The sequence below is a fragment of the Eumetopias jubatus genome, unplaced genomic scaffold, assembly GCF_037043125.1.
Source record: "Eumetopias jubatus isolate StellerSeaLion01/CBP00866 unplaced genomic scaffold, mEumJub1_p1.0 scaffold_8, whole genome shotgun sequence".
Lineage (NCBI taxonomy): Eukaryota > Metazoa > Chordata > Mammalia > Carnivora > Otariidae > Eumetopias > Eumetopias jubatus.
The window spans coordinates 119,942,842-119,957,521 of NW_028274814.1; the positions used below are offsets into that span (position 1 = coordinate 119,942,842).

The 14,680-nt window shown below is 41.2% G+C and overlaps 1 protein-coding gene across 16 annotated transcripts in view; it reads right to left on the minus strand.

Moving 5' to 3' along the window:
- The window catches only part of ANKS1B (ankyrin repeat and sterile alpha motif domain containing 1B), a 1,102,644-nt gene that overhangs the window by 54,588 nt on the left and 1,033,376 nt on the right, over positions 1-14,680 (minus strand). For 7 of the 16 annotated variants that reach the window (XM_028121697.2, XM_028121696.1, XM_028121695.2 and 4 more), the window contains one exon: positions 1,362-1,490. In XM_028121697.2, the coding sequence (XP_027977498.1) occupies positions 1,362-1,490 (129 nt within the window). Of the gene's footprint in view, positions 1-1,361; positions 1,491-7,832; positions 7,908-14,680 lie in introns of all 16 variants that reach the window. The other 9 variants (XM_088025301.1, XM_028121693.2, XM_028121706.2 and 6 more) reach the window with 2 other exon arrangements.

The window sequence follows — 14,680 nt, forward strand, 5'->3', positions numbered from 1 at the left end:
GGGAGAGGGAATGGCATCTCGGTTGTTTCAGAAGGGAGAGAGCCCATTTCCTGGTGCAAACCGACACTGGGTGGGGGGCCGCTGAATGGGGTAGGAGAAAGATGAGAACGTCTCCTCCCAGGAATTACCAATCTTTTTGCTGTTAGGTGATCTAATTCAACACTGTCTTGGTACAAAACGCCACTCACTCTCCAAGTTCTGACTGGGAAGTGGGGGGGCAAAGAGTTTGTAGCAAAATGTCTGTTGTGCCTTTCCATCAATTGATTCCTCTTCAACTTTTTGAAGCTTCAATAGGGTTTCTTTCTTTTGTCATTTTTTCCCTCCCTAATCTTCCAGGAAAAAAAAAGAAAGCGAGAGAGCGAAAGAGCTCTGTGTCTTAAAAAAAAAAAGAGCTCTGTGTCTTAAAACACACACACACACACACAAAATAATTATTTTCCTGACACGGCGCGCTGCAAAAACAGGGCTGGGGGGCTGGGAATCAGGCGTGCAGACCAGGAATGCCCGACGCGAAGACGGGCGTGCCCAGAAGGGAGCAGAGGGCGTGGTTAAGGGCCCGAAGCAAAGCGCGTTCCGAAAGTCTCAAGGGTTTGTGTGGCGTTTGAGCTTTGCAGGAAGGAGGCATTTCAGTTCCACAGTTTGGGGGAGATTACTGCTGAAATAAATCCAATGCTCCACTGTAAGTAGGCAGCAAAAGAGGGATAGATAACAAAATGAAAAAAAGGGCCGAAATTGCTATGCGACAACCAGAATGCGCACGTCTTAATCAAATTAAGGAAAATAATCTCGGAGAAATCCTTGCCTTTTCAGTTATTGGGGAATTTTGTCCTAACTGAAACATTTCTTTTTAAAAGAGGTGATTTTACTTTTCCTGCTGTAGTCATGACAACCACCTGTCCCCAAACCTATGGTATTTTTTCAACATTCACCTGTTCATATTTCTTGCGATTCTCAGCTAAGCCTGATTCTCTCTCCTATTAGAAAAAAGTACCGAGTAATATAATCCTAATGAAAAAAATCTGGTAGTAGACCCAGTGTTTTGAGATCATTGGTGAGTGAGTGTTGATGTCTGTGTTATATTTATATTCATTTCCATTTTAAGATTGTTCTTTATCACATTTCATTTAAAACATACAATTGTCTAAGAAGGCAAAATAGACCTTAAATTCACAAGATTAAAAGGGATTATTAAGCTCTATTTACTTGGACTTTCTCTGTATAGAAAAGGCTACTTTAAGAAAAAGAGAAGGGAACACTTTAAGCGAGGACATTTTAGTCTATTTTCAATATAAAAGTAAACAAACCAGAAGTACACCCTCCATTCCCACTGGTACCCAAATACTGAATTTATGGTAACTTACAAAAGCTTTGTAATCACACGATTGGAAGATGAGCTTTTCTGGGTGGTGTTGCCAGTATTGTACTGGAGTTGAGGCTGTGGCTTCATTTGGAGGTCGCAAGGTAATGGAAGGTTCTCCCCAGTCTCCTGTCTGAAAATCACATTTATTCTAGAGGTAATATGAGCAGTTGGCAAAGCTCATTCCCTACAGCTAGCCTGAGTTCATCTTTTACATGTGTGCTGGAATGGGCAAATGCATTTGGGTGTATTATATGTGTAGAAATACTTTTACTGTTTATTACGGTTTTACATATGTGGTAGCATCATATTTCCCAAAGCTGAGTTAATTTCTGGGGCGTGAAAGAAGTTATTCCATTTTTAGAAGGACACCCTAAGCTAAGTGATTTTAAAATAAAACATGGAGATATTCATAAATGATGCACTAATTCATGATTTTCTGTTACAACAGAAAAAGAACATACGACCTTTGAAAGACTTTTCTGTTTTTAAGCTTGGTTATTTGAACTTTTTAGTCTGAATTGCTTTTACATTCAGAATACACAGTTCCATGAATTTCAGTTTCCAAATATGACATGTACCATGTACTTGGGATGATTTTAGATCTCTGGAGAAAAGATAGTGTAAGTGTGATTCTAAACAAAATTTTTGAAGAAAAATTTACGAATGGATGGCTAGTTTCCCTCATCTGAATTCACTTGTATTGATAAAATGCCACCGTGACAGTCTTGGATGTATTCAGCTACCTTTCTCAGGAAACCTTAAGCACAAATGAATAATAAACATTTAAATGCCAAGTTTGGTCATACGTGCAATATGCATGTACTTGAGGATCTTAATTCACAAATACAAGCACATGCACATATGATGGCGTATCATTTAATGCATACGCCCACTAAGACAGACCTAAGACAGAGGGACATTCCATCCTTCCACCTATCATTTTCCATGAGGTTAGCCTCGACTAGTTTTATTACTATAATGACTTAGTGTGAGCATCTATAAAGTCAAAGGCCGGTGTTGGCAGGTCTTTTCTGGGTTCTGGTCTGATTTAGATATTATATACGGGTGATTTCTCACTTTTTTCCCTGGAAAAGATTCTAATTTCTTGAAATTCAGTTCTTTGTTCTCAAATGGACATTAACAAAAACTAGACAACAGGCAGATTTCCAAAGCCACTCTCTTTTAATCTGGATTCGGCTGCTCTTGTAGAACTAACGAATTACCTTTCTCAGGAGTTGGAAGAATGTAAATAAGTCTCACGAGCTCCCAAACCAAGTAAAACCTTGGTCAGAGACCAAGTTCTACAGAAGTACTAGCAAATGGGTTGATACTGTAGGGTTTCTTAAGGAGGATTTTCAAGGAATCTAGGATAAGAAAGCAAAATTTTGGATGTAGGTGTATGTTTTGGGGGAGAAAAAAGTCTACAGCTTTCATTAAATTCTTTGAAAGGATCAGAAACTCCAACAGCTTAAAAACTGCAAGTCTCCAGGAAGAGCTTCAACAGGACGTGTGTTCTGGGGTAGAGGACTGGCATTCCAATTTTCTCTGTGCAGTCTGGACTTACGTTGGGTGGCACATGCTGCGGCTGCTAACGCTGGGAAGTGGTAGGCACAGGCTTTGCTTTCTGAAGTTTCTGTCTTTGAAAAACTAGAGGAAAACTCTAGAGCCCCTCAGGACTGCACGGGCCTTTTCACCGAGGCAGAGAACCTGAAGCTCTTCTCCTCGAGATGAGTCACTCCCAGGCTCAGGCAGCGCAGTTAGTATCTTGCAAGCTCATTGGCTTCTCACTGGAGCACATGACCTACCAGAGTCCCTCGAGCACCTCACGCCCTAGTCTAAGCCATTCTCTGTGTTAGTTTTGTTCTAGTTGCTAATTTACTTGCATATGGCTTGGTTCTCTTATCTCCTGTCTGTTGAAACTGGTAAGACTTTACCTGGAATAATTACTTTAGCATTTTTGTCTGTCTTATGACCCATCCCTGACTCATTCTTGAGTTTTCTCTTTATAACTTTCATTTTGTAAAAAAAAGTGGCTGCAATTAATTTTAGGAGAAAGTTTTCCTCTGGCTGCCTATCATGATCTTTTCTTTTCCCTCTCTTTCAAACATCTGGTCTGTATCATCTCTCAGTCTTTAATTCAACTGGCTGTGATTTGCTCTTAAAAAAAAAACTAGTATGAAATTGAAAATGTAGAAAATGTGGATTTCAGTACTATTTTGAAGCTGAATGTTAATTTAAGCTGAATGTAATTTAAGTGATAATACCTATAGTTAAAACTCTGAAAACATGCAGCTAGGAGTTCTTAATTAAAAAGCTCTCCCCAAATCCAGCAAATCCTCTAGTCCGCCCCATTCACCTTCTTCCCCTCCCTCGATAAAGCAACAACAACACAGCAAACAGGTGTTGTACATTTAAGTCACGGGTGACACTGTTAACAGGACAACAGAAGTTTGCACGCAACTCCGTGGGATGATACAAAAGGAGGAGTTGTTTGACGTTAAAAGACCTTTCGATCCAGTGTTTGCTGAGGTGACAACTGAAATCAAGCGTCAGAGCTTCGCGTTAGCCCTGTCTTAGTTTAGCTGAGGTATCCCTGGTCCGAGCTCAATAGGCAGCTCTCACAGCAGCCTGAACAGACATGGCAGGAGCTGGGGGCACCCTGGGTTGCGGTGCAAAGGCTGGGGGTAGGGCTGAGGATGGGCATGAGTGGGGTGAAGCTGGGGTTATGGGGACATTTCAGGTGTCAGTACATTAAGCATGCAAATCATATGCAAACTCATTCCCTAACTGTTGAATTAACTCAGGCACTTTTGTAATTAAACTTCAATGTGAGTTCCATACATGTAAAGCAGAACTACAGCCAAATGCTGATCCAAATATTCACATCGTCCCCATAAGTTGTAGCAGCCATTTTGGGAAGAACAAGCCCCAGCACATACCACCTCGGTCTGGAAATCATCCCGACCTCTTATTTGATAACCACTTGAAGAAACGCTTGGCACATCCATTTAACTCAGTTTAGGCAGCGCCATCATCTGCTCTTCTAGGACTCCACTCTGTCCAGAAATCACACACCTCCTGCTTTGAATTCAGTGATCGGACTGGGCCTCCCCTACGCGCTGGGGGGGAGGGGAGGAAAGTACAGGGAAGAGAAGTACAATTCTTCCTTGATGTTCTTTGTGGCCTTGAAACATGGTTCCGGTCCAAATATTTTTAAATTCTCTAGATAGGGACTGAATCTATCTTTCTGGAAATAGGAACTTAGTTTTGTCATATTTAGGGCCTATTTCCAGACGTTCATTTTCAAAGGAGGGAAAAGTGTTCTTAAGATTGAAGTTATAAAAAAATAAATGTATTTGCTTCCTAGAAATTCATCAGCTTATTCTTAATGTGTTTAACTTTAGACCAAAGAATATTTATAAGACTCCACCTGCAGGTGTTGAGTCTTGTCTCTGGAGTTAGTTTTATGAGAACGGACAGATTTGGTGACACCCTACTGCCAGGGGGAGGTATGGCCTGGGCCTTAGGGTGAGTTATAGCTTCAACTGGTCCACCGACAGTAAAAACAAGAGTTGAGAGAATAAGGGTGCCTTAGGGCTCACCCGTCCTGGAGGCTGGACCGCAGCAGGAAGGAACTACGGAGGAAGTGGGTAGGGCAGTACACTGTAGGGACCGGTGAGAGAAACCAAAAGGTAAACTGGGGTTTCTACCTTAGCTATAAAATAATTCCAAACTGGGAGGACCATCGTTAGGTCTTGTAAAATAGTACACTCATATCGAGATGGTACCTGTATTTCCTCAGGCAAATTAATAAAATTAGTTCTCCAGGTAAATTAATAAAGTTAATTTAGTAATTTCCCAGTTTAAAAAAATTTTGTTAAATATGAAAAAAATCAAACAGATCTAAAAAGTCTTTTGCCTCAAAGAATGGTTTATAGTCAGACCTTATCCTTAACAAACAGTAGATCTAAACATAGGTAACAGTGATGCAATTATATTTAAATAGAATAACAAAACAGGAAAAGGTTGGGGTAAAATTCTGTCTATTTTAAACTATTACTGACTGGCAGTACTCTTTAAAATGCTTAAGTAATTATAGAAGAGAAATTCAATGATTCAAGGCACTCTTACTAAATGTCTTCAGGCTACTTTTTTAGAGCATTTAAAATACTTAAACATTTTCTTTATGTTCATGTATTGAATGATTTTAATATTCCAAGAATTTGGCCATGGCTTAAAACCTCATTTACATGGTATGTATGTATGTATTTCCTTTAGGATATTATCAATGAAACAAAGGAAAATGGACATCATTAAGTATCCTTTCCAGCTCAAATAAAAATTAAACTTTGAATATAAACAAAAAATATAATTTGAGATTAGAGCTTTAAATGGAAAATTGATTCTGTTGAACAGGTATTTACCAACTGCCAACTCGGCATGCACAGTGTGGCCAAGTGTGAAGAGCTACGGTGGGGCCATACTTAATATGATGTAATTAAATCAAATGTCTTTTATCCCACCAGCTGAGAAGTATAAAACCACTAACTGAATTTAGTTATAGCCCAGGAAAAAATTCACAAAAGTCTACAGATAAGTTTTTACTGGATGGCAGAGTCTAAAATGCAGCTTTTATAACTTTGCTTTATTCCAAAAGGTGCTAAAGCTGCATGACTTTTCGTTCATATGCACCAGATACATAAGGCAAATGCAAAAACATCGTATCACAGAGTTCTCTTCTCCAAACACGGAAACTGAAGATACTACATATTCTCTATGCTCTGTGCATATGAAGGGACCATCATCTATATCCTTATTTTCTTCTTGAGAAAAACATTTCCTAAGGATGTCAGTAAATAATTAAAAGCCAGGATTATGACTTAGCTTCCTAACATGAACAGAAAGGTACGGTATTTTCCAAGCCTTGTATTATTCTTTTTAAATTTTTTTAAAATTAGGATTTAATTGGTTTTTTTTTTAAATAGCAGCTTTTAAATCTTTTCTACTAGGAACTGTTTCCACCTACCTGCTTATAAATTTAGATCTGAATATTAACAAACATTATTCTCTATTTCTTCAGAACACTTAATGGAAAGCGAAAATGATTTTAAATGACAATTGTTAGGTTAAGGCTTCACTTTCAAGAATTCTGACAAATATCGATCAGAGATGAGCTACCCAAACTTCCATAAGATGTCTGTGATTACATTTATCTTCTGTTATCTCTGAGGCTTTGAAGAATGCTCCACAGAGCTCTACGCTTATAAATATGTAAGCATGGGTTTGGATGTGAATGTAAGGAAGGGCCTCCTATAAACATTCACACACACACGGAAGCAGGATGCTACAGCAGGTCTTTTAAAAATCTTTCAGAATCAAGAATGCTAGTTTGGTCAAATGCAGCTGGTTATACTCAATTTGTTCCTTTGGAGGATAAAGAGCAGAGATGGCCACTTCTGAACATGAAAAAGCACTGGTTAGCATTTACGGGTTCGGGAGGGACTGCTGGGTCACCAGAGCATCAGTACCAGGCAATGTACAGACCCCACGAGCCCAAGAGCCAGAAGTCCCATGCACAGGAGGGGTGTGCCTGACATGGTGCCCTGAAAGTAGGCCCTCCACATGCCGCCCCGAGAGCTCTCCTTAGTGATTCTCAACCAAATGCCTCTCAACCTCTCAGGCAGCAGGCTATCTGATGGGAAAAATTTAACAGGATATGAAAATAGGATTGTATCTTAAAATACAAAACAGAAAAGACCAAACATTAAAATGTCTACTTCCCAAACAAAAATGGGTTTTTTTTTTAAGTGTGCAGAGGTAAGCTGTGAACATTTGGATATTACACAGCTCAGAGTAAAATGGGTCACGATTTCACGCACATTCCAAAGATCAATTCAGTATTGTCCAATGGAAAAAGGCTGAGAACCACTTTGTAGCTGTAACGGTGTCGCTTCCGGCCATACCACTCCCACGCTCGCATAAAATGTATACAGGCTATCATGCAAATCAGACTCAAATACTTCTCACAAGTGAAGCACATGAACCTCTGAGAACTTTTGGACAGGATGGGTTGACCAGCCCATGGACATGGGAAAGTACAAGATGGGGAAGAATAACACTGATATATACATGTGTGTGTGTGTGTGTATATATATATCTCAATTTACCCTTTTCCTTCTTCCTGTAAAAGCAAGTTAACACAGACACCTGGGATGAAAGCCAAAACTCACATGAAACAGATTTTAACTGCAGACTTTAAAAACCAGGTATGTTTCTCATTTTAGGACAATGTTTGCACGTCAACTGGTCACAAGGCACAGTGAATGAAGTATCAGAGACAAGATCTCAGGAGTCATTAGACATCACAGATCGTCTGCATTGCCAGGACACAGTACCTGCAGCTACTGACAACACTTTGCAACACATTACATAGCGCAAGTTCAGGAAAGAAAATAACCATTTGTAACCTTACATTATGAACCTGATGGATGGCTGAGAAAGGAAATCCAGCGTTCTGATTCGTCCATATCTCACAGACAGACGACTGCTGATATAAACAGAAAACTATCTCATCTTGTCAATATTTAGAACATGGCAGCTACCAAGGTAGCATCAAGGAGGGGAAGGAGGAAAATAATAAAAAGCAAAGAATCACATTTCTTAAACACACACACACACACACACACACACACACACACACACACACACACTCAGAAAATGTTTCAGGATGCCCAGGTTTAATAATTGGCTTCCAACTCATTCTTTTGCTTAAAAGCATTTTGGGTTGGCTGGGAAAGAAAAAAGACCATTTAGACATTAGTTTTATATCAAGGGAGATTACCAATAAATTCACATCTTGGAAAAAGCAAACTGTGTTTAACATTTGCCAAAGACAACGGAAATACCTTCCCTCTTCACATCATCATTTCAGAGGATAAATATTTTCATGGAGTTCAGGAGAGATGGGAAAAAGCCTTTAGCGCAGAATACATATTTTTGTTTTCTTATCTTCAATGACCAAAAGCAAACAATGCAATAAAATGACTTTCCTGACTTAGTCATTGCTCCATTTGATAAACCTAGAAGATCCTTCTCCCTCCAGAGTTCTCAGGGGCAGAACTGTGGTTGACAAGGGGGAAGCATCATTTGGCCATTCAGCAGTGGAAGGGAGTGGCGGGGGAGGTGGCAGGAAGGATAGTAGGGCAGGGAGGGGTTGGGGTCAGGAAGCCAGGGTCTGTTACTGAAGCAAACACTTTGGGGAATAGAACTGGGGAGCCTATAATGAGTCAGCTCCATCATCCCGACTCTCCACCACACCATTAACAAGCTAAGAATTAACAATTATTAAAAGGCAATAATGTTTGCTTGCTTAGAACCGAATGCCAAGCTAACCCCCACTCCTGGGAGTTACAGCCGAAACCACCAAATAAACCAAAGAGGTTCCTGGCTTGATTTTTATAAAGTTCTTTTCCTGAATTCCATCGTTCTAAAAGACACGATGAAACTGAATCACAGAAAATGGCAGCATGCCTAAACTTACTCAGTAAGCACGGTGAACATCCCCAGAATTCACAAGCAGGGCTTACAAAGATCATGCAGGAAGGAGATAAGAACATAACCACAATATGGTTTAGAAGCCCGGCAAAGAACAATTGCATCAGCAAATGAATTATGGAAAAGAAACTTATCCCTGGCTAAATGTTTTCCCTACCTTCACCCTCCCAGAAACACCAGAAATTTAACATCTCTCTGTCCAGTGACAGTGGCATTCTCCCCTCCCCCCCAGACAACTTTGCTTTCCATCCCTTCTGTCATCTGGGTGGCTTACTGGGGACAGACTGTTAGGTAATTGGCATTCCGTTAAGGAAGTAAGATCCTTGGGGTCTGACCGAAGGCAACTGCAACCACCTCCCACTTAAACCGGCTCTGCTACTCTCAGTTCCCTCCCTAGACTTCCTGGTATTCTCTCCACAGGGGATCTTCCTCTTCCTACCTTTTCAAAAATTCAATCTCTAGGAAGTTACGTCTTGTGACCATTAAACCTCCAGCCTCATCTACAACAGCTGCCATCTGATTTAAATATACCAACTCCATGCTTTGGTGGGATTACCATCTTAACTGGCACAAATAGGCATGCAGGAGGATACCTTTCATATTTTCAGCACTCTCATCCACATTTCTGAGCTCATTCTTTCACAATTTTCACAGACTTTAAAAAAAAAAAGATTTATTTATCTGAGAGAGAGACAGAGAGACAGAGAGAGGGAAAGTGAGGGGGGGAGTGGGAGAGGGAGTGAAAATCTCAAGCAGACTCCCCACTGACGGCAGAGCCTGATGTGGGGCTCAATCTCACCAGCCTGAGACCATGACCTGAGCCAAAATCAAGAGTCGGCCACTTAAGCGACTGAGCCACCTAGGAACCCCAACTTCCACAGACTTTTAATGCTAGAAGTAACCCAGGAACCACTTGTCATTTGACAGATGAAGACACTGACATTCAGAAAGGGTAAGTGGCTTGCTCAGGTGACACGGAGTGTCACACATGTCGGCCTGCAGGGATGGCTGGGAAGGGGTGTCAGCACAGTACTGACTTCACAGGAAGGCAAAGGAGGCAAAGGCAGTCTCCAGTTACATGGAACTGGTTTTACCGATCCTGGAACAAGTGTATATGTAAGTGGCACCAGTTCAAGGAACAGTCTCAACTCCACTAGGGGTCAAATACCTGAAAGGTTTATTGTTTTCTAATCATTACTTCCAAAAGGGCCAGCCCCATCTCCCCTCCCTGATGGGCACCAGGCCACTTGACCCTTGGGGCAGCCTCATAACTTCCTGGTCACTCTGAGTCACTAAGAATCCCTTTTGTAAAAAAAACCCCAGTATCATCTGATTCAGACCTTGCCTTCCCTCACTGCAAGCCAGGCTTGAGGCTTAAAAAACCCATGGTGGTTAGAAGAGGCTTGATTTGTACTTGGTCCTCTTCTCCTTCCTTCTTCCGCTAGGAGTAGGGGGGAGTGGGGTGGTATGGTCAATCGCGGATATCCCCCACCCCAAGCTCTACCTCCTTCGCGCCCTTTGTTGGAGAGGGGAGTACAGAGGAAGGACAAAGGCCTCTTTTCTTATCCGGCTCTGGCTGAATTCTCTGACAGCTTGCACCGCTTCCCAGAGCAATGCTCCACCAGAGTAACGGCCTCCAGTGTCCTCTTGTAGGGGCTGCCACCATCCTGCCCCACACAGGTTCTACTGTGTTTCTGTGTGAGATCTTTGGAGAGCTCTGTTGGGGAAAGGGATGGGGTCCCCACTGCACAGTTCCAGATGTGAGAAATATGTCTCTAGTCTGACTTCCTCCAACCTCTACTCAGCCCTCCTAGAGCCCATGCTCACCCGCTGGATGGGACACAGGGGAGAGGGTATGACCCAGACTCCTCCTGCACGCCCGCCCACATCACACATACAGACAGCCTGGCCGTGCAGGGCAGGCTGCTCTGTGACCACTCCGCTCTCTGCCAGGACATGTCCCTCCAGTTCTCTCTTCTTCAGCTCAGGTTGGTACATCTGCCTATCAGAAGTCCGACTGTGGAATGAGATGCCTGTTTCCCCTTCTGGCAGGTTCCCCCACTCTGCATGAGCCTTCCTCTTAGAGCTCTTCTAGAGTAGGCTCTGAGTGCATGGGGACACCTCTCTCTTCTCCCATGCACTCTCCTCAGTGGCTCAGACAGTTCTCTGCCCTTCCCCAACACCAATCTTCTGCCTGTACACACAGGCAGCTGATGGTGCCTGGTTTCACCACCTCCTGGTCAATCCTGAACAGGGTAGCTGACTCCATTACTGGCAATTTTCTCTTGAGAATATTCCGTACTTAGTTCCTACAGGTAATTTCCCACTTAATGTCTTGTTACACGAATCTTATCTTCCAACAGTCGGAGAAAGTTACCAGAGAGTTAAGGAGGGGAGAGAGGGTCTCGTACATCACTTAGTTTATTTTTTTAAATCTGCATAAAATTTTTCTTAATGAAGAAAAAAACTCTACCTCTAGTCACATACACTGAAGAGAGTTTGTCTGTGGCTTATATACATTTGAAAGATGTTACAATAACTATTTTCATTTATAAGCTGTGTCTTAAACTTAGAAAACAATAACACTTCTGTAAGTTCCAACAATTAATTGACTCAACGCAAAGGGTGAAAAGTCAGATTTTTAAAAAAAAGTTGAAAATAAAGGCAGTTAATTGTGTTTTAGTTGTGGAGGTTGTTGAAGAAAACGCTGATACATTTCAGATACCACAGTAATTCTTTGGCAGTAAATAATTTATCAGGCTCAAAGAGCAGTTACTTTAGGTGGATTAGCTATAACTGGTGTCTTCATAAGATAAAATGGCTCTTCTTCTAGACACATGGTTATTAGACTGAGTACTGGAATGAGTTTTTTTTTTTTTAATGCAGAAGAGTTTCCATCACAGAATTTCATTATACTTATGAAGACAGTATTTCACAGTACAACTTGTATTGAAGTGCTGAGTTCTGAACAGTTTTGAGAAAGAAAATACTGGTGATAAGATTTCATCGGGAGCCCAAATTCCTAGAACAGTAGTGATTTAAATCTAAGTTTTAATTAAGCTTTAGAATGTCCTCATCTGTAAAGAATAATAATAGTACTTGACCTACTTATTTTGCCAGGTTGTTCTGCAGCTCATGTTAAGCTTCATGAGAGAGGGAACTTTTTCACAGCTAAATTTCTGGCACCTCAAACACAAAAGGCCATCAAGCATGTTTACTGAATCAATGGAACCGTAGAATGTGTTCAAAGTTTCTGGACAAAGAGTAAAGCACGACAGGAACATTAATTACTACTATTTATTATCATTTGTAGTTGGTCTGCTTTGTTCTCGCCACTTGTGCTTTTAGTCAGTGACGTCACTGCTGACACATTTCTGGTAAAGGCATCAGAGATTAACCTTGCAGACTTCTTGTTAGAATGGTTCTCATTTTTTCCTGATAAAGGTTGACAAAGGGCTGCTCACTTTGTTGAAGAGAGAAAAAACATTTGTAATTAGTATACCTATGTGTTAAAGGGCTCCTTGTACAGAGCCTGGAAACAATTCTATAAAAGGATGTTAAATATTCCTCTGCAAATTTCATTTGCTTATTTCTCAGGCTAACTTAGTTTATCTGAACCTGAATTACGATGAAATCCAAATAAATGGGGATTAAAGAAAGATATAGTAGTCTTATAACCGAGATACAGTCAATAATTGAACGTGGATTTCTTTGATGAAGCCAAGGCATATCATGTTATCTTTAGTTTAGACCTCTCTCCTGACTCTGTAAATGTTTTCTTAAAATACAACACACGTCTCGTTCTTGTCACCATCATGTACCTCAGGTTACCAGGAATTCAGTTCAGAAAATACAACACATCTGCATTCCAATCTAATGACAAAATGTAAAGCGTAGTACCTATATCTTCAAGGTTTTCTTCCTAAAGGTAGACTTCTTTTCTGCTCAACTGGTAGCATTCCAGTAGTTTATGATATATTCTCTCTTCTTCCTCATCCATTTTCCCCCTCTTTACTGGAGCATTCTCAAACAAATAGTACTACAACATCTTCTACTAAAAGCATTAAAGAGGGCACATACTGAATGGAGCACTGGGTGTTATATGCAAACAATGAATCACGGAACACTACATCAAAAAGTAGTGATGTAAAAAAAAAGTAATGATGTAATGTATGGTGATTAACATAACATAATTTTAAAAAAATTAAAAAAAAAAGCAAACGGACTCCTTCCCTTGACCCAACATCCTTCTTGAGCTCCTATTCAATTTCTGTTCTTCTTTAAGAAGCAAAATGCCCCAAGAGGTGCCTACGCTTTCTCCATATTCCCTTTTCCTGTTCTCATTTGAGCCCGTTCTACAGAAACCGCTTTTCTCTATACCCTTCACTCTGCCAAATCTGACGCTTCATTTTCCTTGACCTCTGACACTTGATCACTCCTTCCATTTCTTGGCCTCCTTTGCTGGTTCTTATAAGTGGTCATCTTCTGATCCCTGGAGCATCAGTCCTCGATTCCTCTCCCTTCTCTGGCTACATTAGGTGGTGTCACCCAGTCCTGACTCTCAGATTTGTATCTCCAGTCTAGACCTCTCCTCTGAGCTTCACACTCGGATACCCAGCTGTCCTCTTGATGGTGCCTTACTTTGATGATTAATAGGCATCTTAACCTTAAATTAAATGCCCAAACCAAGCTCCTGTTTACCTCACCTTCCCCATAAGACTTTTTGTCTCAGCGAACAGCAACCCCTTCTTCCAGCCACATCCTTTTGCTCACATTTCTCATCCAATCCAGCATCAAATCCTGTTGAGTCTACTTCTAAAGTCTTCTCACCTTCCTATCACTGCCTGGTCCAAGCCACTACCTTTTCTCACTTGGATTATTCCATTAGCTTGCAAACAGGTCTTGTTGCTTTCATCCTTGTCCCCTTAGTGGTTATTCTCAACACAACAGCCAGCATGATCTGTTTGAAATGAAAGCTGCATCATGCCACTCTGCTCCACTGAACCCACAGGAAGATCCAGAATCCTGACGATGGCCTGCGAGCATCTCCATCCTCTGGCACCCAGCCCCAGCCTCATCTTTCTGCCCTCCTCTCCTACTATTCTTCTTGCTTACTTGGTTCTGGACATTCCCGCTTCAAGCCTCTGCATTTGTCTCCCCTTCTGCCTGAAATGTTCTTCCTCCAACTACTGCGGGACTAGCTCCCCCATTTCCTACAGACTCTACTCCAATGTTACCATCTCAGAGAAGCCCTCCCTGAACATCCAGCATATTATGTCCAAATTCAGTCTATATTTTCCACACTGTAAAAGGATTACTCTTTTAAGCAGAAGTTGAAACATTTAAAAAAGGTTTAGAGCATAGGAATCTGTCTCCCTGGCGCCATGACATCATTTCAAGATAGTTACTGCATCTTTTGAGCACAAGGTATGGGTCACAAAGTGGCTGTCTATGGAATGCACATTGCTATGGACACAATCCCTTTTCCACCATCAGGACCAGTAGTAAACTGGGATTCAGAGGCTGATGAGGCTGATGGTGGGTCTTGGAATGGAGCAAGTTGACAAGAGCTCCATCTACTCACCAACACCAATTAGGCTCTGAAAACCTTCCAGGAGTCTGCCAACACTGTGTAGCTAGTTTAATAAAGAAACGTGTATGAATAGAGCCCCCTGGTCAGATTCTACCAAGATGAAATTTTCTGCCTTGTTCTAGCCCTGAAAAAAATTGTCTTTTTCTCCGTTTCTCCCTTATATTGTCATAATT